Genomic DNA, 27,809 nt, shown 5'->3' on the forward strand with positions numbered 1-27,809 from the left:
GACTGTCAACCACGAGCATCAAATAATGGAAATTCAAGTCCTTGGCCCTTTATTAATCATCTTCAATTTTCTGCACATTAAATGGATGGGCCGAATAGCCGCCTCCTTTGCTGTAACCGTTTTGTGATTTCTGCTAAATAGAAGTTCTATTTTGTAACTGCGTTTTCCTTCAACACAATTCCCCCAAACCAAAAATAGATTATTAACGTAGTTGAGGACAATAGTTTGGTTTGGAAAAGTTGTTCAAGTGAAGGCGAATATTGAATAATTATCTGTTTAATCATTACACAACCAGCCATAGTGGAATTATAGAACCTTACAGCATGGAGGGAAGCCATTTGGGTAGTAGTACTTGTGCCAACTTTCAAACAGCTGTACACTTGTTTCCTTGCGTTTTCCTACACCCATTTTATATTTTTCTTTTCTGTTTTAAAGTTATAATGGATCTTTCTTCCAGTGCTGTTTCTAGTCAGGCATTCTATTCTCCATGAACTTTTATATAAGAAAACGTTTTCCTAGCCTCTCCGTTTTACTTTTAATGACACTGAATTTGCCCTTTAGTTACAGATTCTAATAGTTCTTCTTGTAATCTTTCTTCTTTGACTGGAAAGAGTTTCTGTTTTGCTAGTCTTTGCTCATAACTGGATACAATATTTACAGCCTAACAAATAATTGATACTGGTTTAGCATTACCACTTTGCTTTTATATTGTATTTGTCCCTAATTTATAAAACAGAGGGTTCATACTTGTTTTATAACTTACTTCCTATTTTTAAAGATCTTTCTAATTAGCCAGTCCTACACCTTTGATTTATCATTTTGTTTAATACATTCTCTCACTATCCTCCTAAAATGTGTGCTGGCAGATTAAGTAGTTGGGATAACGCAAATATGTTTCAGATATAGATTCTTACAACAGATAATCCATTATGAACCTGTGCATTCAATGTTTCATGATTTCTTCGGGTAAACTTCTATTTATTCATTTTAACAGTGTTCTCGAAGATCAAACATCGATCCATTATCAATTTCAGGAAAGATGCTTCTGGTCAGCCGTGAAGGTAAGAAAACATTTATTGAACAAAGATATTCTTTCATTGGCATTGTTGCTTTTTGCAGAATGTCAGAAACGAAGCTATTAAATGCAATAACTTAAGGAAGCAAGGACTTTGATAACGTACTATTGTCAGTGCAACCAGTTGAATAAGGACTTCATATGAAGAATAAAGGGGATATTTGTGTTCCTGGCACACATCTGTGTTGAATTAAAGAATAATGAAGAAAAGAGAAAAAGACCAATAATTATAATAATGAGTTTATGATCTTGGCTGTGCAAGGTCATTGGGAAAATGTTGCGTAACTGGCACTTCCCAGGAGTGGAAGGAAATAAATTGGTAGACATCACCTGCTTTTGGTTCATGCACTTTCTGTGGTTAATTTAGTGTGTTCATAACACTCTTGTCTGACATAGTTTACCTGGATACTTTATCAACTCTAGAATAGTATAAAGCCCAGAAAGTTTGAAGAATGGGCAGAAAATAAAAGCACAAATACAACAAATGATTAGACATAAGTGTAATGTCAGAAATATAAAGGAATGAAGAGGGACCAATAAAAAAAGGTGATAATTGAGAACGGAATTAAATGTCAGAAAAGGTGTATTGAATAACTTAGAAAAATGCAAGTTTGAGAAAATTGTCATGTTATCGCTATCTGAGTTCCACCACCTTTTCCTTTTCTCTCCTTTGGATAATCATAACACTTAACAAATAACAATTTATTTCTATGCCTACTCCTGTTACAGAATAAAGTGCTCAGTTTTATTTCTAACTTTACACAGCATACGTTTGATAATATGTCACTAAAATGCTTCACAGATGGTATCAGAATTTTTAAAATAATGTTTCATCTGTTTTTAGCTATTGGGTAATATTCTCCAATGGAATGACTTGCTGCCAGAACAGATTCTACAGGATTTAGGTTTAAACAAACTCCTCAATCGCTACATTTTACTAAGCCTTCAAAATTCTCTGCCTGATCGAGGAAATTTGGAGAAGTGCAAAAAGGTAATTAATAGTCACGGATGCCATTACTTTGTAAATGAGATGTGATTGGCCTGTCTGTAAATATATATACTTTTAGGATCTTAAATTCTAATTTAAAAATTTATTGCAGTTGTAAAGGTGAAAATTGTGTGTTGCAGAAATCATTTCAAAAGTCCTGTTTGTGAACTTTCTCTGGCAGGTATTAATGTACAGAACAACTTGTTCCTATAACTTGATATTTTTGTATTTTGATAACCTGTAGTTAGGATTTCCACATTCTGCACTATCTGAAATGATGCACCATACTGCAGTGCTCTCTGATTCAATGCTAAGTACTGTCTCACAATAACATTTTCTTATTGTTGCATATTCTCCTAACAAACAGCATTTGAGACTTCTCAAATATCACAAGACTCCATGTCATTTTTACATCACTGGCACTTTGAACAAAGGAAGCATCATTTTCTAATTCATTTGTGATGTAGGAATCACTGGTTAGGCCAGCATTTATTTCCCACACGTAATTGCCCTGAGAAGTTAGTTGTGAGCTGAATTCTTGAACTGCTACAGGTCATGTGGTGTTGGTACATCGCAGTGATGTTAGGAAGGGAGTTTCCAGTATTTTGACCCAGCAACAGTGAAACCACTGCAGTCCTTGTAGAATATGGTTTCTAAGAGATTTTCACACGAAACGGTTTGCTCAGCCAATATGTGATACATGAGTGGTTTTTGGAATGCCACAGAATAAAATGCTGCCTTAAGTCTTATTTTTCTTTATGGATGAGTAGGGGAGCAAATGAACTATGCAGTGGAAAATTCTTTGTTTAATGCTGAGTTAGCTTTTCTCAGTTCTAGCAGTTAGGGATATAAGGCTCAAGTATAACTTACAATGGAGTATTATCATCACCATCCTGGAGGTTACAATTAACCAGAAACTGAACTGGAGCAGCCATATAAATATTGTAGCTACAGGGAAAGGTCAGAGGCTGGGAATTCTGCAGAGAGTAACTCACCCTCTGATTCCTCAAAATCTGTCCACCATCTACAAGGCACAAGTTGAGAATATGATAGAATACTCTCCACTTGCTTGGAAGAGTGTAGCTTCAACAACACAGTGTCCAAGACAAATCATCCCATTTGATTGGCAACCGATCTACCACAATATTCACTCCCTGCACCAGCAGTGCAGTGCAGTAATGTATATCGCCTACAAGAAGCATTGCAGCAATTCAACAAGGCTTCTTTGACAGCATCTTTCAAACCTGTGACCTCTACCACCTAGGACAAGGGTAATAGATGAATAGGATGCCTCCAATAGATGCCTCCAAGTCACACACCATCCAGACTTAGAACAATATTGTCATTCTATGACAATATTGACCCATTGTTGCTGGGTCAAAATCCTGGAACCCCCTTCCTAACAACAGTGTTCCTACAACACAGGGACTGCAGAGGTTCAAGAAATCAGCAAACTATCACCATCTGAAGAGCAATAAATGCTGGCCTATCCAGCGACGCCCGCATCCTATGAACAATTATTTTTAAAACACTAATTACACTGCGGAGTATTCCTATTTATAAATGCAGAATTTTTCGTTCATTTGAAATTTTATATGCATATACCTTCATTAGCAAGCAATTGACTATTTGGCTTCTAAAGATGACACTGTGTTCCGGCTGCAGGATTTGACTCCTATGCTGCAAAGCCAAACTGAAACAAGTGTCAGAATTCTTGAATGTTAACTCAATCTACAAATTATATCTTCTGATAGCTACAACATAATGTGGAATTTTGTTGTACAGAAGTGTTAGCCCTGCATTTTTATTTAATTATCAATACAATGTCCAATATACTTTTGGTAAATATACTTTTGATAACCAGTGGCTAAATTATACTGACTGTTTTCCCTTCTATTGCTCGTAGGTTATAGCTTGCTTTCCTAATCGTTGGTTTGAAAATCTTGAAGGACAGAGTAGCATTCCCCAGTTGGAAAACTTCTGTAGATATTTGTTGCAATCTATTCGTACCACATGTGAAAGTAATTCCACAACTCCAGATGCGGAAAACAATGGCAGGTAAACTAAGTGTTCTTAAACCCAGTTCCCTACTGTTGTATTGTTGGTTGATGTTCAGGTTGTCTGTTGTGGATAATATCTTACATCTTTACTGAAGGCAATCTGATAGATTATACAATTGCAGTCAAATAAAAACCAGCCATAAAATTAGTTGAAACTACCTTGTCTTGAATCAAGCCATAATCCAAACAATTCAGCAGACCCCACTGGCAAAAATTTGGATTCCATGTCATCACGACTTAGTGGATAGCACTCTTAGCTTTCAGAACATAGTGGGTTCTACACACACACTGCAGATTTGGGCACTTAATTTTGACTGATACTTTGCATCATATTGACAGATGTTGCATTATTGGAAACACTGTCTTTAGTAGTAATTAATCTCAGGCTCCATTGGACTGCTAACGCATGTGTAAAAGAGCCTATGATACTCTTCAAAAGACTCATTCTCTTGGTTAACAATCCCTATATCATTGTTTATTTAGCTGCTGTGTTTTTTCTCATAACGCAACAATATTTTGTATGCAATTTGTTGATTGTAAATTGCTCAGGGATAGCCTGTGATATGACACCATGAAAATTTTCTTAATATGTGACTTCCAAGTGATATATGGAATTTGTGTGTACATAATCCTGTCAATCCACATGTTAAAGTATCGAAAATATGAGGTGTTTTATACGAAGATCTCTTACCAACATGCCTACTGGTGGCATTGTTTAATTGTAGTGTTCAGTGGATAATATGCTCTTCATGAAAACAATGACCTCAAACTGAAAAAGTCCATGGAAGTCTTGCCTATTCAAAAAATTAAATCTGCCCCAATAAATCCACCTAGCAGTGTCAGTTGTGAATGTATGGTTTACTTATTACTCTTTTGTGATGTTCAAACTACAAAATAATTGCAGGATCGGATCATTTTACATCCTTGGTTTGTAATGACCTTTTTTTTCTGTCTCCTCAGAGAAGCAATAAAAGAAATGGTTCAGATGTTAGTCTTGATTCATGCCTTGGATCATACCGAGACCATCATCAATGAGTGTAAATTAGACTATTTAGAATGGATTTTCAAGGGAAACTGATCTGTATGTGAACTCAAGCTATGCATTATTTAAAGATAATACCTGGACAATGAAATCTTTCACTATAACAATGCATTTACTAATGATAAGATCCTCAACTACATCTTTTTTAATAAAACAAGTTAATTAATGATAAAACCATTTTAATTCAGTATGACCACAAACAAGTGGTCTTGCCTAATTTGTAATATGAAAAGAATTTACAGAATTCAGACCTGGAAATTTGTCATCAGGGTGCTCATTCTTTTGTAGGGGATAGGCTCTTTGCATAAGAAATTTAAAGTGACTAATGCAGGAACTTTCAGGTACCAGCTGTGCATCTTAAAGGGAACATTGTCACATTAGTTTGTTTCCCATTCTCTTATGTTATATCTTATGGTGTCATCAGTCTATAGCAGCTGTGATGTTCCAAAAAAATTTGCATGTAGAGCACACCTTTACTGTTAGTAAAATCTAATTCAGATGTTGTCTTTAAATGTTTAAACTTAGGAAGGTTCTTCTCTTCTTAAAGGAAATGAAAAAAATTGTGTTTTTGCTCCCTTGAGAGATTTTTCTTGGTGTTGGATCACTGTCCTACTATGTCTGGATTCTGATCCTCATATTTAAAAAAAAACTGAGAAAACATGCCCAGCTAAAGGTGCATTGGGTCCTTGAGTCTGCACATTGTCAGTGTAAATTCTTCATATAAACTTTGTATTGTTTGATATGCATTTTCTATTGACATATATAATTTAAGAAATATTAATTTTTCAATAAATGAATTTTCCAACAGCCCACTGCGGTTTGATTTTTAATTTTGTAAAAGATGAAGTTTATTTTCCTAACCAAGAATTACATTCTTTCCGACTGAAAACAACGACATTGTATTCCTCTGCTTTCCTTTAACATCATAGACACGAACATGTTCCAACAATGTAAATCACCAGAAGGAACTACTCATTCAGTAGACTTAAAAATGATCAAAATAGGAGCTGTTACATCAGGATTACTGGACGTGCATTTCAGGTTGGGCATTCCTCTATATCCACACTAACTCTGGCCAACTTTTTCTTTTACCTTATCCCCAGATGCACATCTAGACTGACTCCTACCTGAAGTGTTTTAGATATATGAAATAATGGTTATTTTTTCATCTTTGCAGGTAAACACAGGCATTACGAATTGCAAGAATCCAATAATAAGCATATGTTCATGAAAGTGATACAATTTAAATACTGATTAATCTCTGTTTCTCCAAATCCTCAGAGTTTAACATTATTTCCAGCGATCAAGCAAAGGGAATGCTCTTTAAGAAAGCGAAATGTTGTAGGTGCCTTAAAATACGAGCATAACACATATCTTCCCTCTGCACATGGCTGGAACAACATTGAAAAATTGTAGTTCAAAAACTTTCAATTATGACAAAGTAATAAACAAATTCTAATTTTTGTCTCTGGCACCTACAGTTAGGACGAATTTTCAATCATACTGGCAGTCAGTGTTTGATTCCTACAAGCGTAAACACATCTTAGAAGTGTCAGTTATTCAACTCCTTTTGTAAATATAGCTCCATGTTTTTCACAATCTGGGATGTATCATATTCTCTCATCAAATCATATTCAAGCCAGGGCTGAGCGTGCTTTTTAGCTTCCTCCATTTGCTCTTCTGTGAGGCACAGATCAAACCGTATACCCTGTATATTGTACTTTGGACGTTCCCAACGTTTTGACCATGGTTTCGGCTTCATTTTTACTTTCAGCTGTTTTTTTAAACAAAAGTAGTCAGTAAACATAGCTCAAGGGGCAACTTAGAGATTGCCAACTCTCTAAGTTATCACTTACTCTGGTGGATTAAAAATTTAAACAACCATTTTTCATATAGCCTGGATTTTTTTTTGAAAGTCTAAGAACATAATATAAGAACACAAGAAATAGGAGCAGGAGTAGGCCTTCGAGCCTACCCTGCCATTCAATAAGATCATGGCTGATCTGTTGTGGCTCAGCTCCACATTCCCACCCTCTCCCCATAACCCTTAATCCCCTCGCTTATCAAAAACCCATCAACCCGCATCTTAAAAATATTTAGCGAGGCAGCCTCCACCACTTCAACGGGCAGAGAATTCCAGAGATTCACCACCCTTTGAGTGAAGAAGTTCCTCCTCAACTCCGTTCTAAACCGCCCCCCCTTTATCTTGAGGCTGTGCCCCCTAGTCCTACTGTCCTTTCTGAGTGGGAGGAGCCTCTCCACCTCTATCCTATCCATCCCATTCATCATCTTATATGTCTCAATGAGATCTCCCCTCATTCTTCTAAACTCTAACGAGTACAAGCCTAGTTTATTCAGCCTCTCCTCATAGCTCAACCCCCTCAACTCCGGTATCAGCCTAGTAAACCTCCTCTGCACTCCCTCCAAGGCCAAAATATCCTTGCATAAGTGCAGCGACCAAAACTGCACACAGTACTCCAGCTGTGGCCTCACCAATGCCCTATACAGCTGCAGCAAGACCTCCCTACTTTTATATTCAATCCCCCTCGCTATGAAGGCCAGCATCCCATTAGCGTTCCTGACCACCTGCTGCACCTGCAGGCTGGGTTTTTGTGACTCATGCACAAGGACCCCGAGGTCCCTCTGCACCGTCGCCTGCTGCAGTTTTTCGCCACGTAAGTAATAGTCCTTCCTACCATTCTTCCTACCAAAGTGGACCACCTCGCACTTGCCCAACATTAAATTCCATTTGCCATTTCCTGGCTCATTCGCCCAGCCTATCTAGATCCTTCTGCAGACGCTCCACACCCTCCGCGCAATTTGCCGTTCCACCAGTCTTGGTGTCATCAGCAAATTTCGAGACACCATACACTTGGTTCCCTCCTCCAGATCATCTATATAAATGGTAAATAGCTGAGGCCCCAGCACCGACCCCTGGGGCACTCCACAAGTCACCAACCGCCAATCCGAATAGCACCCATTAATCCCCACTCTCTGCCTCCTATTTGACAACCAATCCTCTATCCACGCTAACACCCTACCCCCAACTCCATGCCCCCTGACCTTCTGCAATAACCTCTTGTGAGGTACCTTGTCAAACGCCTTCTGAAAATCAAGAAAGACCACATCCACCGGCTCTCCTCTATCCACCGCCCTAGACACATCCTCATAGAACTCCAATAAATTCGTCAGACACAACTTCCCCTTAACGAAACCGTGCTGCGTCTGCTCTATCAAACAATTCTCCTCAAGATGCCTTGCTATTTCCTCCTTGATGACGGATTCTAACATTTTACCTACAACAGACATTAAACTAACCGGCCTATAATTCCCTGCCTTTTGCCTGCCACCCTTCTTAAACAACGGCGTAACATTAGCCGTTTTCCAATCTTCCGGCACTTCCCCAGAATCCAGTGACGTTTGGAAAATAATCACCAAGGCATCCACTATCACCTCCGCCATTTCTTTCAGAACCCTTGGATGCATTCCATCCGGTCCTGGGGACTTGTCCACAATCAGTCCCTCCAGTCTGTCAAGCACCGCCTCTCTAGTAACAATAATGCCATTGAGACCCTCCAGTCCATCGCTAATGCCTGGCAAATTATTCACGTCCTCCTCCGTGAAGACCGAAACAAAAAAGTTATTCAAGACCTCAGCCATTTCCCCATCCCCTACCACTAAGTCCCCCCTTTCATCCTCTAAGGGTCCAACGTTCACCCTAGCCAGCCTCTTACTTTTTATTTATAAAAACTCTTGCTATCCTTTTTTATATTAAGCGCTAGCCCAGCTTCATAGTTTCTCCTACCCTTCTTTATCAACTTCTTTGTCAATCTTTGTTGACATTTAAACCTCTCCCAATCCTCTTCTCGCCCAGTACTCTTAGCTACTCTAAACGCCTCCGCTTTTAATTTAACACTTTCCTTCACCTCCTTCGTTATCCACGGCTTATTACCTCTCCTCCTACGGTCCTTTTTAACCATCTCAAGTCTCAATGGATTGTGAAAAATACACTGTAAAATATTGAAATTAAATGGTCATGCAACTTTCATAGAGAAGCAGTTTCTTACCAAATTGGTAGGGACCTCGGAACCAGTAGGGCAGGGTACAGCTTTCATGTTAAAATCAAAAGTGCTGTACTCTGGGAGTGCATCACGTAGATACATTAAATTATCATCCAGTCTCTTTTCCAGCTTCAGCACTTCAATCTGCTGAATTCGCGGGCTATACATATCATAGCAGATCTCAACACCTTGAATGAGTAAAAAAAAATCACTAATTTAACTAACAATTGTCAAGATAGAAAAACGGTGACTGAAAATACATAGATTACAAAAATCAGGGAAGTTGTGTTGGAGTTGTATAGAACTTTGATAAAGCCATTGCTGGAGTACTCTGGGCAGTCCTGACTACTACATTATGGGAAGATGGGATTGCACTGGGAGAGGATGCAGAGGAGATTCACCAGGATGCTACCTGGGATGGAACATTTAAGAGGTTGGATAGGCTTGGGTTGTTTTCGTTGGAGTTGAGAAGATGAAGGGATAGACAGAGTGGATAAGGAGCAGCTGTTCCCCTTAGTTGAAGGACCAGTCATAAGGGACACTTTTTTTTATTTGTGGGGCATAGGTGGCTGGCTGGCCAGCATTTATTGCCCATCCTACCTGCCCTTGAAGGAGAGTTGACAGCCAACCACATTGTGGTGATTCTGGAGTCACGTAGACCAGACCAGCTGAGTACAGTAGATTTCTTTTCCTAAAGGGCATTAGTGAACGAGATGGGTTTTTCTGACAAATTCGATTTGAACCTGTGTCCCCAGAACATTAGCTGAATTTCTGGGTTAATAGTCTAGCAATAATACCACAAGGCCATTGTCTTGTAGAATTTCATAGAAATTCCAAATAGAAATTGTGCTCAAGGTGAGGGGCAGAAGGTTTATGGGGATGTGAGGAAAAACCTTTTTACCTATAGGGTGGTGGTGGCGAGTTGCCTCACAATCTTTAAAAAGTACCTGAATGAGCACTTGGCACATCATAACATTTATGGCTACGGGCCAAGTGCTAGTAGGTGGGAGGTCAGGCGTTTCACATATATCGGTGCAGACTCGATGGACCAAACAGCCTTTTCTGCAATATGATTCTATGAAATGCTAGTTGCCAATATATTGGTTATGACCACTGCAAATATCATTTGCTGAGCAAACAAAATCCCAGAGGGAAACTTAGCAAGACATCCAGTACCATTTGTGGGATTTTAAAAATAAGAAAAATTTTTTTAGCAACCAAGTTACACCTTTCAAGATAGTCTTACAAAAGATTCCATACTTGATAAGAGCCACAAGTAAACACCTTCCATGCAATACATAAGAACATAAGAAATAGGAGCAGGAGTAGGCCATCTAGCCCTTCGAGCCTGCCCTGCCATTCAATAAGATCATGGCTGATCTGTCGTAGCTCAGTTCCACATTCCTGCCCTCTCCCCATAACCCTTAATCCCCTCACTTATCAAAAACCCATCAACCCACGTCTTAAATATATTTAGCGAGGCAGCCTCCACCACTTCAACGGGCAGAGAATTCCAGAGATTCACCACCCTTTGAGTGAAGAAGTTCCTCCTCAACTCCGTTCTAAACCGCCCCCCCTTTATCTTGAGGCTGTGCCCTCTAGTCCTACTGTCCTTTCTGAGCGGGAAGAGCCTCTCCACCTCTATCCTATCCATCCCATTCATCATCTTATATGTCTCAATGAGATCTCCCCTCATTCTTCTAAACTCTAACGAGTACAAGCCTAGTTTATTCAGCCTCTCCTCATAGTTCAGCCCCCTACTCCGGTATCAGCCTAGTAAACCTCCTCTGCACTCCCTCCAAGGCCAAAATATCCTTGCGTAAGTGCAGCGACCAAAACTGCAACACAGTACTCCAGCTGCGGCCTCACCAATGCTCTATACAGCTGCAGCAAGACCTCCCTACTTTTATATTCAATCCCCCTCGCTATGAAGGCCAGCATCCCATTTGCCTTCCTGACCACCTGCTGCACCTGCAGGCTGGGTTTTTGCGACTCGTGCACAAGGACCCCGAGGTCCCTCTGCACCGTCGCACGCTGCAGTTTTTCGCCATGTAAGTAATAGTCCTTCCTACCATTATTCCTACCAAAGTGGACAACTTCACATTTGCCAACATTAAATTCCATTTGCCAGTTCCTGGCCCATTCGCCCAGCCTATCTAGATCCTTCTGCAGACTGTCCACACCCTCCACGCAATTTGCTGTTCCACCAATCTTGGTGTCATCAGCAAATTTCGACACCATACACTTGGTTCCCTCCTCCAGACCATCTATATAAATGGTAAATAGCTGAGGCCCCAGCACCGACCCCTGGGGCACTCCACTAGTCACCAACCGCCAATCTGAATAGCACCCACTGACCCCCACTCTCTGCCTCCTATCTGACAGCCAATCCCCTATCCACGCTAACACCCTACCCCCAACTCCATGCCCCCTGACCTTCTGTAATAACCTCTTGTGAGGCACCTTATCAAACGCCTTCTGAAAATCAAGAAACACCACATCCACCGGCTCTCCTCTATCCACCGCCCTAGACACATCCTCATAGAACTCCAATAAATTCGTCAGACACAACTTCCCCTTAACGAAACCGTGCTGCGTCTGCTCTATCAAACAATTCTCCTCAAGATGCCTTGCTATTTCCTCCTTGATGACGGATTCTAACATTTTACCTACAACAGACATTAAACTAACCGGCCTATAATTCCCTGCCTTTTGCCTGCCACCCTTCTTAAACAACGGCGTAACATTAGCCGTTTTCCAATCTTCCGGCACTTCCCCAGAATCCAGTGACGTTTGGAAAATAATCACCAAGGCATCCACTATCACCTCCGCCATTTCTTTCAGAACCCTTGGATGCATTCCATCCGGTCCTGGGGACTTGTCCACAATCAGTCCCTCCAGTCTGTCAAGCACCGCCTCTCTAGTAACAATAATGCCATTGAGACCCTCCAGTCCATCGCTAATGCCTGGCAAATTATTCACGTCCTCCTCCGTGAAGACCGAAACAAAAAAGTTATTCAAGACCTCAGCCATTTCCCCATCCCCTACCACTAAGTCCCCCCTTTCATCCTCTAAGGGTCCAACGTTCACCCTAGCCAGCCTCTTACTTTTTATTTATAAAAACTCTTGCTATCCTTTTTTATATTAAGCGCTAGCCCAGCTTCATAGTTTATCCTACCCTTCTTTATCAACTTCTTTGTCATTCTTTGTTGACATTTAAACCTCTCCCAATCCTCTTCTCACCCACTACTCTTAGTTACTCTAAATGCATCCGCTTTTAATTTAAGACTTTCCTTTACCTCCTTCGTTATCCACGGCTGATTATCTCTCCTCCTACGATCCTTTTTAACCATCGGAATAAATTTCTGCTGAGCACCAACTCCCTTACAGATGTTTAAAAATCCAATAATACTACCCATGGCAAAGTTGCTGTTGTTTCAATAAAGGTACATCACGTGACCCCTCAAACTCACTCCCACTCCGTTGTGGAATTCTGAGAACTTCAGAACAAGAATCATTTTCATAGCTCAAGACTTTCCTGTCTTGACTGAATGATTGATTCAAACTTTGCTTTCATGTGGGGGTGATGCACTGTGTGTATATAAAAGAGAGGAAGAGACTGGCTTATTCCCAGTCTCAGGTTTCTCATTCACTCTTACTAACACACACAAGGATGAGTGAACTGGAAACACACTGACCCTCTCAGCTGGTCATTTTTATTATACTTTTAATTTATCAAATTAATGTTCTGAAATTACATTTGTTCAAAAGCTTTTTCCTTTTTTCAAACTTCATTTATGCCAAATGTTATTTCCGAATCTTGCACATCGGCCTCCTGAGAAAATAATTCAAATTTGGCTCCCCAGGCAAAGTTTGGATAAGCCCAATATAATGAGCAGCATTTTGGGAAAATTAAAAGCAAGCATGATCTAACTTTAGCTCCAAGCACAATGTGGCATTGGTACCACGTTCTACAAAAAATAACTTTTTAATTAACAATGCATCTATGAAAGTCTAAGAAGCAACTCTAGATTTCAGTCAGCCTCTAAAGCTATTTTCCTCTTTGGATTAAATTTTCAGCATAGGCAGCACAATTGTTTTCATATCCTCTTGTCCAAATGGATGTTTGTTTCTTAAGTACCGGTCGAGTCTCCTTAATCTGAAAGCCAATCACATCCAAAAACCACCAATTTGTTTGAACCTCATCGAACTTTAGTACAGGAAGTCTGAACCAACACAGATCTCACGACCGTACCTGACCACAAGCACGGGAAGTCTCAACCTGAGCTTAGATGAACCTCATCGACTGCTCCTGACCGTTAGTGTCAGAAGTTTGGTTGTTTACATTGTTTACTTTGCAATTTATGTCTGTACACTTTGCCTTGTGACCCCTCTCCTATAAACAGAATCACAGATGATGATGCCAGGGTGGGAACTCATTATAGCAGGCACCTTGTGGTACATCTTACTTTTCTTGCCATTTTATTTGCTTTATACAATAGTTAGCCTAGGTTTTGACCGTTGTAATGCAAGTAGGCAGAGACCAAATGCAGTATCTGAATTGGCCCAGAGTGTTTTGGATAAAGGATACTTGACTTGTACTGCAATCTTCAACTTTACCACAATATGGCTCATTTATCTTTTCTAATCAGCAAGCTTAATGCTTTAAAAATTTGGAGGGGATTCTCTAGCCAGGCTCACCTCGAAACCAGAGAATCCTGCCCAAGATCAATGGATCTTTGTACGGTCCACGCCTGCTAAATTGCCATGATGGGCGGGAGAATTCCAGACGTTTTTTTTAACTAGTAAAATTTTAATCACCATAATAATTTTGATAAATTTAGAAGTTAATGACAAACATTAAAAACTTACCTTGTCCATCTATGACATTCCTAAGCACAAAAGTAGCTCCTAATCCTTTTCCTGATCTTTGGGTGCAGATTCCAACAAATCTGTTGACTTTGCTATTTGCATTTGTGTCAGCCATACTAACAGCAAGGACACTTCCTATTGGCAAAAAGGGTGAAAGTTAAAAGAATGATGTAGGAATATCAGTTTCTAAACATTTGAAATATTCCAAATAAGCTTCCTGATCTGGGATTTTAATTAATAAACTGAAATGTGTCTATGACAGTTTTAACATTAACAAGCAATACAGAACTGTTTCCATTTGCTATTTTGGGGAAAAGGCTGTATATTTTTCAAGTCAGCTTCCATTTAAAAATGTTGCAGAAATAAATGAAATTTCACTGATTTAAAATATATTTTGTTTCAACAAGTACATATTCATTTTGAAGCTTATTTTGCACCACATGAGTGTAGCTGTAATTAATTATTTTACTGTTTGGATTTGCAAAAAGATGCAAACCACATTCTTATCCAATGGGAAGTGAATTCTATTGTGAATGACTACAATTATATACAAGTGAATATAAAAAAGGTTATCCCAAATTAATTACTTAACATGCTGCAAGCATTGTTTCACACATCTCTTGCAGCTCCAAATCAGCAAGTGACTGGTATATAAAAATACTGTGGTGGAACTGAATGGACAGTGCTATGTAATTAAAGTATATTGCAAAATGTAAAGTGGCTGGAATGAAGACAAGTTTCACAAAAGCAAAATACTGTGGATGTTTGAAAACAAATATTGAAAATATTCAGGTCAAATTTTACGAATACTGAAATTTCCAAAGTATTAATTCATAAAAATTATAAGAACAGTATTTATTTACAAACAGCTGGAGGAAGAACATTCCAACATCTGTTGGGTTCATTGGACATGCCTTTGTCTATATCAATGGGGACAAAGTGGAAAGAGCTTCAAGTTTTTAGGTATCCAGATCACCAACAACTTATCCTGGTCCCCCTATGCCGAGACCATAGTTAAGAAAGTCCACCAACGCCTCTACTTTCTCAGAAGACTAAGGAAATTTGGCATGTCAGCTACAGCTCTCACAAACCTTTAGGTGCACCATAGAAAGCATTCTTTCTGGCTGTATCACAGCTTGGTATGGCTCCTGCTCTGCCCAAGACCACGAAAAACTACAAAAAATCATGAATGTAGCCCAATCCATCACATAAACCAGCCTCCCATCTACTGACTGTCTACACTTCCCGCTGCCTCAGAAAAGCAGCCAGCATAAGTAAGGACTCTACGCACTCTGGACATTCTCTCTTCCACATTTTTCTGTCGGAGAAAAAGATGCAAAAGTCTGAGGTCACGTACCAACCAACTCAAGAACAGCTTCTTCCCTGCTGCCGTCAGACTTTTGAATGGACATACCTTGCATTAAGTTGATCTTTCTCTACACCCCAGCTATGACTGTAACACTACATTGTAAACTCCTGTTTCCTTCTCTATGAATGTTACATTCTGTCTGTATAGCGCACAAGAAACAATAATTTTCACTGTATGCTAATACATGTGACAATAATAAATCAAATCAAAATCATTAGACCACTTCCATATTGAAAGATAATACTGATTCTAGTTCATCGTATTAGATCAAGGTTGCATGTAAAACTGGTCGACGTATTTATGCATTATTAGTAAGAGTAAAGCCATCCAGTAGATTATAGTGACTTTATAGCAGATGCATTGAAGCATAATGAATACACTTTCTAAGGAGTATATTGTTAACGTATCAGCATTTAGTGGCTTAGCAGTCCTTCCAAGTACATTTGGGATCATTTCTGTCTGACCCTGATCTCATCAATTTTGCAACTCAAAACTGACCACACAAAACACTCACTAAATAAGTGCCCAATAATTTGCTTTTAATGCAATGATTATTCAATATAAATAAAAAATTTATATAAAAGACCGAAAACTACATGACGTGAATGTAGTCTGTGTGGCATCACATGGACTCAACAATAATATAGCTGTAATATAACAGATTTCTATTACATGGTCCATGGGAAGTTTAGTAAAGCATTTCCTTCTGCATGTCAATGCTGCAATGCGCGACCAGCTATTTTACCTACGTAAGGAAGTACGATTTATTAAGCATGCAAGATAACTAACCTACGTAGAATTCTGGTATATTCAGCACTTTCCGTCTTTGAATCATATCCTTTCTCTCAATGCTGAATTTTAGGGGATTTGTTCTGCCTCTTCGCATTATGAACTCAGGGCTTACAAACCTGTAAAGAGAATAGTTCAGTTTAGTTGAAAATTTGCAGCAATCAAGATGGAGGAATTAATAATTGTTTGTTTCTGTTCATTCTTTCATGGGACGTGGAAATTGCAGACAAAGCCAACATTTCTTGTCCTATCCCTAATTGCCACTGAACTGAAGATTTCAGAGGGAAGTTAAGAGTCAACCACATTGCTGTGGGTCTGGAATCACATGCAGACCAGACCAGGTAAATGCCAGATTTCCCTCCTTAAAAGGACAATGGTAAACAGATGAGTCTTCACAATAAACTTTACTTCACAATAGGATGCAAGACTGGGTGGAGAAGTGGCAGATGGACTTCAATGCGGATAAATGTGTAGTGATCCATTTTGGCAGGACCAACGGGATGCAGGAGTACAATATCAAGGGTAGGAGTCTTAGCTGGGTTGAAGAGCAGAAGGATCTTGGAGTCTGGGTCCATAGGACTCTTAAATCGGCCTTGCAGGTGGAGGATGTGGTCAAGAAGGCGTATGGTGTACTGGCCTTCATTAATCGAGGGACTGAGTTTAGGAGTTGGGAGGTAATGCTGCAACTTTATAGGACCCTTGTCAGACCCCACTTGGAGTACTGTGCGCAGTTCTGGTCGCCTCACTACAGAAAGGATGTGGAAGCTATTGAGAGGGTGCAGAGGAGATTTACAAGGATGTTGCGTGGATTGGGAGGCCTGCCTTATAAAGATAGGTTGAGGGAGCTAGGTCTCTTCTCCCTGGAGAGACGAAGGTTGAGAGGTGACCTGATAGAGGTTTATAAAATGTTGGGAGGAATAGGGTGGATTCTCAGAGGCTATTTGCCAGGACTGAAATGGTCGCTACAAGAGGACACAGGTTTAAGGTGCTGGGAAGCAAGTACAGAGGAGATGTTAGGGGAAAGATTTTCACTCAGAGGGTGGTGAGTGAGTGGAATTGGCTGCCGTCGGTGGTGGTAGCGGCGAAATCACTGGGGTCTTTTAAAAGACTTCTGGATGAGTATATGGGATCTAATGGCATTGGAAGTTACAGATAGTTCTATGGCTTGGTAGGTATAGATGTGATTGGCGCAACTTGTGGGCCAAAGGGCCTGTTTGTGCTGTAGTGTTCTATGTTATAACTGATGATAGCTTTGTGGCACATTACTGAGACTAGCTTTATATTCCAGGTTGGTTCACAGATTTCAAATTCCACCAGCTGTCGTAGTCGGATTTGAACCTGTGTCCTCCGAGCTTTAGCCTGAGCCTCTAGATTACTAGTTCAGTGATATTACCACTACGTCACCATCTTCTCCAAAACTGTTCTATCAAAACAGCAAAGTAAACAAACAGGAATTTTAGCAAATGAAAAGTCCAAAATGAGTCCTTTCTAGCTGTGGTCAGATTAGATCTGTACAGGAAATACACAATTTTGCTGAGTCCTATTTCTTCCCTAAAAAATGTCTTCTTTTCTTGATTTCTCTCTATATCCTGTAATCTTTAAATAATTATTGTGTATCCTTTCAAATGTTGAATCAGTTGAGCATCAATCACATGTGGTCAAGCAATCCATAGCAGGGGAACCCTTTGAATAATTTATTTTGCCCTTTATTTATTTAATGCTTGCTGAGGTAATGGTCTTTTTAAAATTCATTTTACAGGAAATGGGCGTTCTTGGCTAGTCCAGCATTTATTGCCCATTCATAGTTGCCTTGAAAAGATGGTAGCGTGCTGCCTTCTTGAACGGCTGCAATACCCGAAATGCAGGCACATCCACATCACTATTAGAGAGGGAAATCCAGGATTTGGACCCAATGACAGTAAAAGAATGACAATATATTTTCAAGTCAGGAACTTCCAGGTGGTAGTGTTCCCAAGTATCTGCTGCACTTGCCCTTCTAGATGATAGTGGTCGTGGGTTTGGAAGGAGTGCCTGAGGAATCTTTGTAAATTCCTGCAGTGCATCTTGTATATGGTATACATGACTGCCACTGTTCGTTGCCAGTGGAGGAACTGAATGTTTGTGGAAGGTTTAGCAATCAAGCGGGCTGCTTTGAATGGTGTCAAGCTTCTTGAGTGTTGTTGGAACTGCACTCATCCAGGCAAGTGGAGTATTCCTACTTGTGCCATAGAGATGGTGGACAGGCTTTTTGGGGGAGGGGTGGTCATCAGGAAATGAGTTACTTGCCACAGAATTCCTATCCTTGGACCTGCTCTGGTAACCACAGTATTTATATGGCTAATGCAGTTCAGTTTCTGGCTAATGGTAACTTCCCCAGGATATAGATAGTGGGGGATTGAGTGATGGTAATGACATTGAATGTCAAGGAGCAATGTCATTACCATCACTCAATCCCCCACTATCAACATCCTCTTGTGTTGGAGATTAACATTGCCTTAAACACACGTGGTGTGAATTTTACTTGCCGCTTGTCAAGCCAAGCCTGAACATTGTCCAGGTTTTGTTTCACTCATTCATAGAATATGGGTATCGCTGGCTGGCCAGCATTTATTGGCCACCCTTGTTACCTTTGGAGGGCAGTTAAGAGTCAACCACATTAGACATGAACTGCTTCAGTATCTGAGGAGTTGTGAGTGGTGCTGAACGTGGTGCAGTCATCTGTGAACATCCCCATTTCTGACCTTGTGATGGAAGGAAGGTCATTGAGGAAGTAGCTAAAGATGGTTGGACCTAGGTCACTACCCTGAAAATTCCTGCAGTGATCTGCTGGACCTGAGATAATTGACCTCCAACCATTTTTCATTGTGCCAAGTATGACTCCAACCAGCAGAGTGTCTTCCCCTTAATTCCCATTGACTTGTTTTGTCCATTTTTAAACCAAGGCTGTAATGTGGTCAGGAGCTGAATGATCCTGGCGGAACCCAAGCTAAGCATCCATGAGCAAGTTATTGCTAAGTAAGTGCTGAGAGGATGTTTCCCCTTGCTGTGGAGTTTAGAATCAGGGGACACGTTTAAAAATTAGGGATGTCCCATTTAAGATTGAGTTAAGGAGAATTAGTCTATGAAATTCCCTACCCTAGAGAGCAATGGAGGTTGGGTCATTGAATATATTCAAGGCTGTTAGATTTCTGATCAACATTGGAGTCAAGGGTTATGGGGAGGTGGACAGAAAAGTGGACTTGAAGTCACAACCAGATCAGCTAAGACCTTATTTAATGGTGGAGCAGGCTCGAAGGTAAAATGGCTACTCCTGCTCCTTATTCTTGCGTTCACCTCCACAATTTATTATTTCCTTGCTTGCCTCGCTGGCCCTCCCTCATCCAATTTCCATAAGCTCTCAATGCTCTCAAATTATATGTATCCTGGTCTGTCTTAAACCCTACTCTATTCATCATCTTGGTCTTGATGATCCACAAAGCTTTCTGCCTCTGATGCATCACAGACAAAATCGTAGCACATCTTCAAGTCCTTCCATGTCCTCTCTCTCATCTATCTCTACAAACTCCTCCAGACTTGACTTCAACAATCTTTAGTCTTCTGACTCTGGGTTCCTGTGCATCACTCACCATTCATCTTACTTTACATGTGTTACAGCTTTCAGCTGCCTCGTTCCTAATCTTTGAAACTCACTCCCTGGGACACTCTGCATCTTAATTTTCCTGGAATCTTTTAAAACCTCATCAAAAACCCTTTTATCACCTAAACCTCCTGACTTCGATTAAATGGTTAGATTCAAAATGTTGGGGATTGTTCTTCTTAGAGGAAAGAACTGAAAGATTTGATGGAGGTGTTCAAAACATCCAAAGATGTGCCGAATATGTTGACTGGCCAGGCTCAACTGCCCCTTAGTGTCAGGGAGATTAGCAAGGTAAATACGTGGGATTATGGGGATAGGACTTGGGTAGGATTGTTGCTGCAGGATTGATGGGCCAAATGGCCTCTTTCTGCACTGTAAGGATTCTAAAACCATGAGAAGTATAGTCAAAGCATATGGGAAAAAAACTACCCCATTGGCAAAGGGGTCAAGAACCAGAAGGACACCAATTTAATTAACATCATTGGTAGAGGAAACAAAAGTGACATGAGAAAAAGCCCCCTTTATGCAGCAAGTGCTTAGGATCTAGAAGGTGCTGCTTCAGAGTGTGGTGGAGGCAGATAAAATTACACTTACAAAGGGGAATTGGAAAACATCTGAAGGGCAACAAAGTTGCAAGGCCACAGCTGGGCAGTGGGACCAACTGAAGTGCTCTTGCAGGCAGCTTGTAGGGACTCGACTGCTGAATGGCTTCCTTCTAGGCTGTAACCATTCGATGATTCTATTTTCATTCTTTGCTCGCAAATTGTATCAAGAAGATCCCAAAGTGCTTCCCAGAGTTGTAATTGGATAATACACACTGTGGCAAAGGAAGGGCAGTCAAGGGTTACAAATGTTTGGTCAAGTTTGGGTTTTTACAAAGGCTTTAAAAAAGAGCAAGGTGAATACATAAAAGGGTTGAGAGAAAAATTGCAGAGCAAGACCTGCAGGCTAAAGGTACAGCCTCCAATCATGGGTAAAGAAAATGGAGAGGGATGAACAAGAAGCCAAAGGAACAGAGAGTTCAAGACAGTAAAGAGTTGAAGCGTGTTACAGAGATGTGAGGTGTGAAGGTGAAAATTTTAAACTTCAGGTTCTTGAGAGCTGAGTTCCAAGGCAAGTCCGAGAATACAGGGATGATGAGTAAGTGATGATACAAGTTGCTGAGTTTGAACTGTTATCAGACAACAAATTTTATGAAATTGGGTACACAATATGGAAGCAGACTATAGTTGTACTCAGAGCCTCCCCACTAAAGGTCACAAGGGAACAGACACAGACTAGCAGGCAAGGACATGCTTTTAGAATGCAAATGAGGGCTAGCACACAAAGGGAACTGGGCAGGATGGCACCTACAGGAACTAAATTAAAAAGTACACCCCCATCCAACCAAATCAGCACCTCTGATCTAATCAAGCAACCCTCTATGGAGACACCTAAGGATCAGCATAACTAAGGAAGCATCCCTGGCCCCACAAACTTCCTGAGAATAGTCAAACACCCATTGTTCAAACCCCGGAGATTCTAGACCATTAATAAACCCTTCAGACAGAAACGATTAACACACACTTAAAAATATCATTACAATACTTGAAGACATCGAAACAGGATGGTCAGAGTCAAATACTGTAAACAAAACATTAGCATTTGAATTGTACAATGTATCAAGTTCAGGTATAACTGTAGCCCATAGCGGCGGGTCTTTAGAGTGCTTTCGGGACAGTTCTGTTTGTACGTCCTGACTGAACCTCCGTCGACAGTAAAATAAAGCTGTACCGCTGTTGAACCTGACTCCGAGTCCGTAGTGGTCTTGTTCACCCACTCGTGCTAATAGAACAAGCTGGCATTTATGGAGAGTTGAAGATGAAAAGCTGCTCAGGCCAGTACTCAATTTGTCGAGTCTGAAGTTGGTACATAAGAACATAAGAAATAGGAGCAGGAGTAGGCCATCTAGCCCTTCGAGCCTGCCCCGCCATTCAATAAGATCATGGCTGATCTGTCGTGGCTCAGTTCCACATTCCCACCCTCTCCCCATAACCCTTAATCCCCTTGCCTATCAAAAACCCATCAACCCGCGACTTAAAAATGTTTAGCGAGGTAGCCTCCACCACGTCAACGGGCAGAGAGTTCCAGAGATTCACCACCCTTTGAGTGAAGAAGTTCTTCCTCAACTCCGTTCTAAACCGCCCCCCCTTTATCTTGAGGCTGTGCCCCCTAGTCCTACTATCCTTTCTGAGTGGGAAGAGCCTCTCCACCTCTATCCTATCCATCCCATTCATCATCTTATACGTCTCAATGAGATCTCCCCTCATTCTTCTGAACTCTAACGAGTACAAGCCTAGTTTATTCAGCCTAGTAAACCTCCTCTGCACTCCCTCCAAGGCCAAAATATTCTTGCGTAAGAACGGCACCCAAAACTGCACACACTACTCCAGCTGCAGCCTCACCAATGCCCTATACAGCCGCAGCAAGACCTCCCTACTTTTATATTCAATCCCCCTCGCTATGAAGGCCAGCATCCCATTAGCGTTCCTGACCACCTGCTGTACCTGCAAGCTGGGTTTTTGCGACTCATGCACAAGGACCCCGAGGTCCCCCTGCACTGTCGCCTGCTGCAATTTTTCGCCACGTAAATAATAATCCTTCCTACCATTATTCCTACCAAAGTGGACCACCTCGCATTTGCCAACATTAAATTCCATTTGCCAGTGCCTGGCCCATTCGCCCAGCCTATCTAGATCCTTCTGCAGACTCTCCACACCCTCCGCGCAATTTGCCGTTCCACCAATCTTGATGTCATCAGCAAATTTCGACACCATACACTCGGTTCTCTCCTCCAGATCATCTATATAAATGGTAAATAGCTGAGGCCCCAGCACTGACCCCTGGGGCACTCCACTGGTCACCAACCGCCAATCCGAATAGCACCCATTGACCCCCACTCTCTGCCTCCTATTTGACAACCAACCCTCCATCCATGCTAACACCCTACCCCCAACTCCATGCCCCCTGACCTTCTGCAACAACCTCTTCTGAGGCACCTTGTCAAACGCCTTCTGAAAATCAAGAAAGACCACATCCACCGGCTCTCCTCTATCCACCGCCCTAGACACATCCTCATAGAACTCCAGTAAATTTGTCAGACATGACTTCCCCTTAACAAAACCGTGCTGCGTCTGCTCTATCAAGCAATTCCCCTCAAGATGCCTCGCTATTTCCTCCTTGATGACGGATTCTAACATTTTACCCACAACAGACGTTAAACTAACCGGCCTATAATTCCCTGCCTTCTGCCTGGCACCTTCTAAAACAACGGCGTAACATTAGCCGTTTTCCAATCTTCCGGCACTTCCCTGGAATCCAGCGACGTTTGGAAAATAACCACCAAGGCATCCACTATCACCTCCGCCAACCAGCATGTTTGAAGATTTCATCAGGAAACGGGCTGAGAGAGGCTTAGAGACAAATATAAATTGGCTTCATAACGGACAGGATACAAAGTTGGAAACTCAGCTTCAAGTTGAACAGAACGCCGAGATTACTGCCTGGTTCTGCATGGGCAGTGGCCAGGAAAGGTGATGAAGGAATCAGTAGCAAGGGTAAATCGAAAGCATTGATTTTGGTTTTTAACTTGTAGCTACAAGAAACTGCAGCTCATCTCAGACTAAATATTAAAAATAACGGTACAACGACAGTGAAGAGGTTGAGCGGTGGTTGAGATAGAGAATTTGGTGTGATCAGTCCATCCAGATGATGTTGCCAAGCGGGAGCATTTAGATAAGAAAAGGAAAGGGACCAAGGACAGAATTCGTCTGAAATTTATCCACATGGCCCTCAACTTGTTGTCTGTCATTCTGGTGCTCTTCTCAGTATGGTCTGATATATTCATTTTTTTAAAAATCTACAAGCATTGTCTGCCTTTTAGGCATCTTTTTCTACCCGTACCACTGTTAGTTTTCTCAAACTAAATTTCAATATGATATTTTGTTACATCCTTCCCAGGAATACACACAAGTTACGTCTATTACATGCCCAAACCCATGTCTATATTTTCAATCCTCCTCTTCCTTCACGTACCATGCCCAAAGAGGGTGTATTGGAAGGGTTTACAGGCTGATAATCAACCTGTTCTGCCATGTCACGGACACACCTTCCTTGAGGTGGAGATTTGGCCCAAGGTAGGGATGCTACCACTGTGCCATAAGACCTCCTAATATTTTCCATTACTCTTTCAACAAAAGATTCTCAAGTCAGTCATTATTTATCTTTCAGAAATCCATGTCAACCATCTCCATCAACCCATTCTCCAAGTATTTATATATTTTAAATCTAACTATGAGTTCTAACAATTATCAACGACAACTCAATTCCAGCCAGTTGACCAGTTCATCACTTCTTTCTGAAAGTGTAACATTTGTCGCTGGTCTCATAACTCACAATTTTTCATTCACCTAGGTTATTGCATATATTTGATTCTTGATGCAATTCATTTTTAGCACCTTTCTTACCCTCAATCATGAAAGTTTATAGAACAAAAAAATCGGAATGAAATTTACTGGGATTAATACAGTCAATGCTATACTTAAATTAAAATAACCATATTTTCAGCTGATTCTTATGTTCGAGAGTAACTTCTGTAAATTACCTTCTTTGTGTTGCTATAGATTGTGTTTTGTCTATGATAACGGGTTTTGACGGAGGCTGAAATTTTGAAGATTTCTCATCGTCTGTTGAGGAACTTAAAAGCCTTGTTGATGAAAACAGAAGTCCTAAAAATAAAGGCAGACAGACAATAAGCATAACCTTAAAGGAAATGTCAAGTAACTGCTATTTTTATCATAAAGGTACTCAAAATATTATACTCTAACCAACTGCAGCACTTGTATTCCTATCTAAAATGAATTACAATAGATAATTGATGAGTCTAAGTGAACAAAAGCAAAATTTGGAGATACATTCTGATATTGATGTACATCGGAGTTTATTTTGAAGATACAGTTTAAATGTTACACCAAGGTCCTAATGCACAGCTAAGTTCAGTGCACTACCACTCCCAATACCAGAAGATTTTACCCAATGGCTTTGGTTGTCCTAATATTTAATAGGAGGAAATTTCAGCTCATTCAGTACTTGGTGTAATTTAGCAACTGCAGATGAAATGGTGGTGAAGGGAGGGCTGTGTCATTATTGTACATGCAAAACTGAAGCAATACAACAGGGGGATAGCACCACTCCCTTGGCTCCCTGTGCTAGTAAACATTATTCCTCCACATATCTGGTGATTTGCAACAACCCACAAAATGTTCACAATGCTCTCCACCTGCCACTTCATGCTGACCTATTAATTCAGCCCACCAAAAGTACAACTCCCATCAAGAAGGCCAATCTGGCGAAACCCTTCACACAGGATTTCAACGCAAACTCCACCTGGACAAATGAAGGGGAATCATTGGACATGAGAAACAAGTACCTGGTCTCAAATCCAACTAACAGCAGCCTGGTTTCTCCTTCGAAGGAAAGAATGGACCACCATCAACATCCCTGCTTGGCCAACTTCCACAAACGGGTATTAGCGCCAGCTCCCTCTGTGCCTGTGGGAGCGAGCAACTATGCACCACAACACAGAAGAGTATCCAATCGGTGGATTCAACAGAGGCCTATTCACATCTAATACAGCAGGACTGGAAGAAACTGCTTGGCTTAGGGATTTTGCATTCGCTAAATTAGTAAGAGTGGTAAGGTGTAGTTGAGAAATACAAAGCCATGAAGGATAACAGATTATTAGGAACACAAGAGATAACAGTGTAGCAGCAGCAATAAGGGAAACTATTGCAAGTGATATCCAGGCTATGATTTGATAGATAAGAATGGAACTTACTGACAGCTGCACCACCCCACTTGGACAATAGTGGTGAGGTATCATGGTATGGTCAACCACGTCAAAGAAACTAGCCAGTTGAAGAAGGACAAGAAGGGGAAGTTTACTTTTGTCGTAGTCATACAGGATGTAGCAGAGAGGCAGAGAATGGTTCGAGCAAAAAGAGTGAAAGAAAACTAGCGCTGAAGCTCGCTGCACAAGCTGAACCTGTACCTATACCTTAGAAAGGAATATTGTCAAAGTTTAGCATGTGGATGAAAAATAGACAGACCTGGAATGCCTTGGAAAAGTCCTCAGATAAGAGCATACAGGCAGGAAGAGGGACTATGTAGAAGCACACTAGCTAGCACTCAATAGTTAAGATAACAGAATCATAGAATCCCACTGGAGCAGTGGTGGCAATTCAGCCCATTGAGCCTGCACTGACAACAATGCCATCCAGGCTCTATCCCCCTAACCCCACAGTTAACCCACTCATACCCTGACATGAAGGGTTGATTCAGAATGGCCAATCAACCTAACCCATACATCCTTGGGCTGTGAGAGGAAACCGGAGCACCCAGAGGAAACCCACACAGACACGGGTCAAACGCGCAAACTCCACACAGTCAGTGACCCAATCCGGGAATCAAACCTAGATCCCTAGCGCTGTGAGACTGCAGTTTGTTAACCACTGTGCTGCCCATAATGAAGACAGACTCAGTGAATCAGATAACCAGAGAGGAGAGCAGTGTGACCCATCATACGGAAGGCATGTCAGCTTTGACAAAGGGTCATCTGGACTCGAATCGTTAGCTCTTCCCTCTCCTTGCAGATTTTCCAGCATTTTCCCTTCAGATGCCATAGGCAATGGAGGGTTATTTGTGACCTTGATTAGGGTTGTGCTGGTGCTGTGTCAGGGACAGTAATCCGACTGAAGAGATCAGAGGAAAGATTGTCCCAGAGCTTTGGGAGGAATGACTGACTCCAGGATGAAGCATCTCTCGGAAGTGATTCCACTCCTATCAATGAACCGGCTTCCAGTGGTATTAACTGTTCAGGGCGGTTGAGCTAAATTCAAATCCAAATTCGCTTCAAACAAATGTAACCCGCACCGAGCGAGCCGCTGAATGATCGACATGGAGTTTTGAATCTAAAGCAATCGCTGCTCTCCCCCCGGGTCGGGGCTCGCGCCTCCCGCCGCATTCCGTCCCAACCGTCACTCACTCACGTTGACTGGCGCTGAGAGCTCGCGACCCCCGCACAACCGCTTCAACTGCCGCCATCTTGCCCTCAACTCTCCACTGCGCAAACTCGAGAGACCGAGGGCGGAGGGGAAGCGGCAAGACTCAAACGCGAGGAACGTCGCACAGGACGACACAGAGAGAGAGGTAGATTAGGGGAAACAGGAGCACGGATATTAAATACATCGATAACTTGCACAGGGTGTCTGAGGAACAAACAGCGATGTATATTTCTATAAATAAAAATGCTTGGAGATCTAAAATGAAAATAGAAAATGCTGCAAAAACTCTGCCAGTCGGGCAGCAATTTGTGGAGAGAGAAACAATATGACTCTTTGGCTCTGGAGAAAAATAGAACACAGAACATAGAAAAACTACAGCAAAAACAGACCCTTCGGCCCACAAGTTGCGCCAATGATAGCCATACCTACTAGGCTTAACCTCAATCCTGTTAAGTCCCATGTACTCATCCAGAAGTTCTTGAAAGACTATCGAATTTACCTCCACCACCGCTGACAGCAGCTGATTCCACACCACCCTCTGAGTGAAAAACTCACCCCTGACATCTCCTCTGTACCTACTCCCCAGCATTTTAAACCTGTGTCCTCTTAGCAACCGTTCCAGCCCTTGGAAAAAGCCTCTGAGAATGCACCCGATCTATACCTCTCAACATTTTATACACCTCTGTCAGGTCCTCTTTCATCCTTCGTCTCTCTGAGGAGAAAAGTCCGAGCTCCCTCAACCTATCCTCATAAGGCATGCCACCCAATCCAGGCAATATCCTTGTAAATCTCCTCTGCACCCTTTCAATAGCTTCC

General features: G+C 41.3%; 2 protein-coding genes across 3 annotated transcripts in view; one reads left to right on the plus strand and one right to left on the minus strand.

Annotated features, from left to right (window-relative positions):
* LOC145344983 (intron Large complex component GCFC2-like) overlaps positions 1–5,972 on the plus strand; it is a 45,957-nt gene extending 39,985 nt beyond the window's left edge. Inside the window, exons 15-18 of the mRNA XM_080192411.1 lie at positions 995–1,061; positions 1,920–2,066; positions 3,970–4,121; positions 5,084–5,972. Coding sequence (XP_080048537.1) covers positions 995–1,061; positions 1,920–2,066; positions 3,970–4,121; positions 5,084–5,201 — 484 coding nt within the window. The 3' untranslated portion in view covers positions 5,202–5,972. The remainder of the gene's footprint in view (positions 1–994; positions 1,062–1,919; positions 2,067–3,969; positions 4,122–5,083) is intronic.
* Positions 5,973–5,983: 11 nt separating this feature from the next.
* On the minus strand, positions 5,984–27,049 carry mrpl19 (mitochondrial ribosomal protein L19). 2 transcript variants are annotated; one of them, XM_080192413.1, is made up of 6 exons: positions 26,979–27,049; positions 24,536–24,659; positions 16,257–16,375; positions 14,099–14,233; positions 9,233–9,414; positions 5,984–6,939 (listed from the first exon to the last, which is right to left on the minus strand). In XM_080192413.1, the coding sequence occupies exons 1-6, from the start codon at positions 27,031–27,033 to the stop codon at positions 6,718–6,720; spliced, it is 837 nt and encodes a 278-aa protein (XP_080048539.1). In that variant the 5' UTR covers positions 27,034–27,049; the 3' UTR covers positions 5,984–6,717. The 2 variants fall into 2 exon arrangements, with proteins under 2 accessions (XP_080048539.1, XP_080048538.1); XM_080192412.1 differs by lacking the exon at positions 26,979–27,049 and adding an exon at positions 26,863–26,968.
* Positions 27,050–27,809: the final 760 nt, after the last annotated feature.

Source organism: Carcharhinus amblyrhynchos, chromosome 7 (assembly GCF_965287045.1).
Source record: "Carcharhinus amblyrhynchos chromosome 7, sCarAmb.v2.hapA, whole genome shotgun sequence".
NCBI lineage: Eukaryota > Metazoa > Chordata > Chondrichthyes > Carcharhiniformes > Carcharhinidae > Carcharhinus > Carcharhinus amblyrhynchos.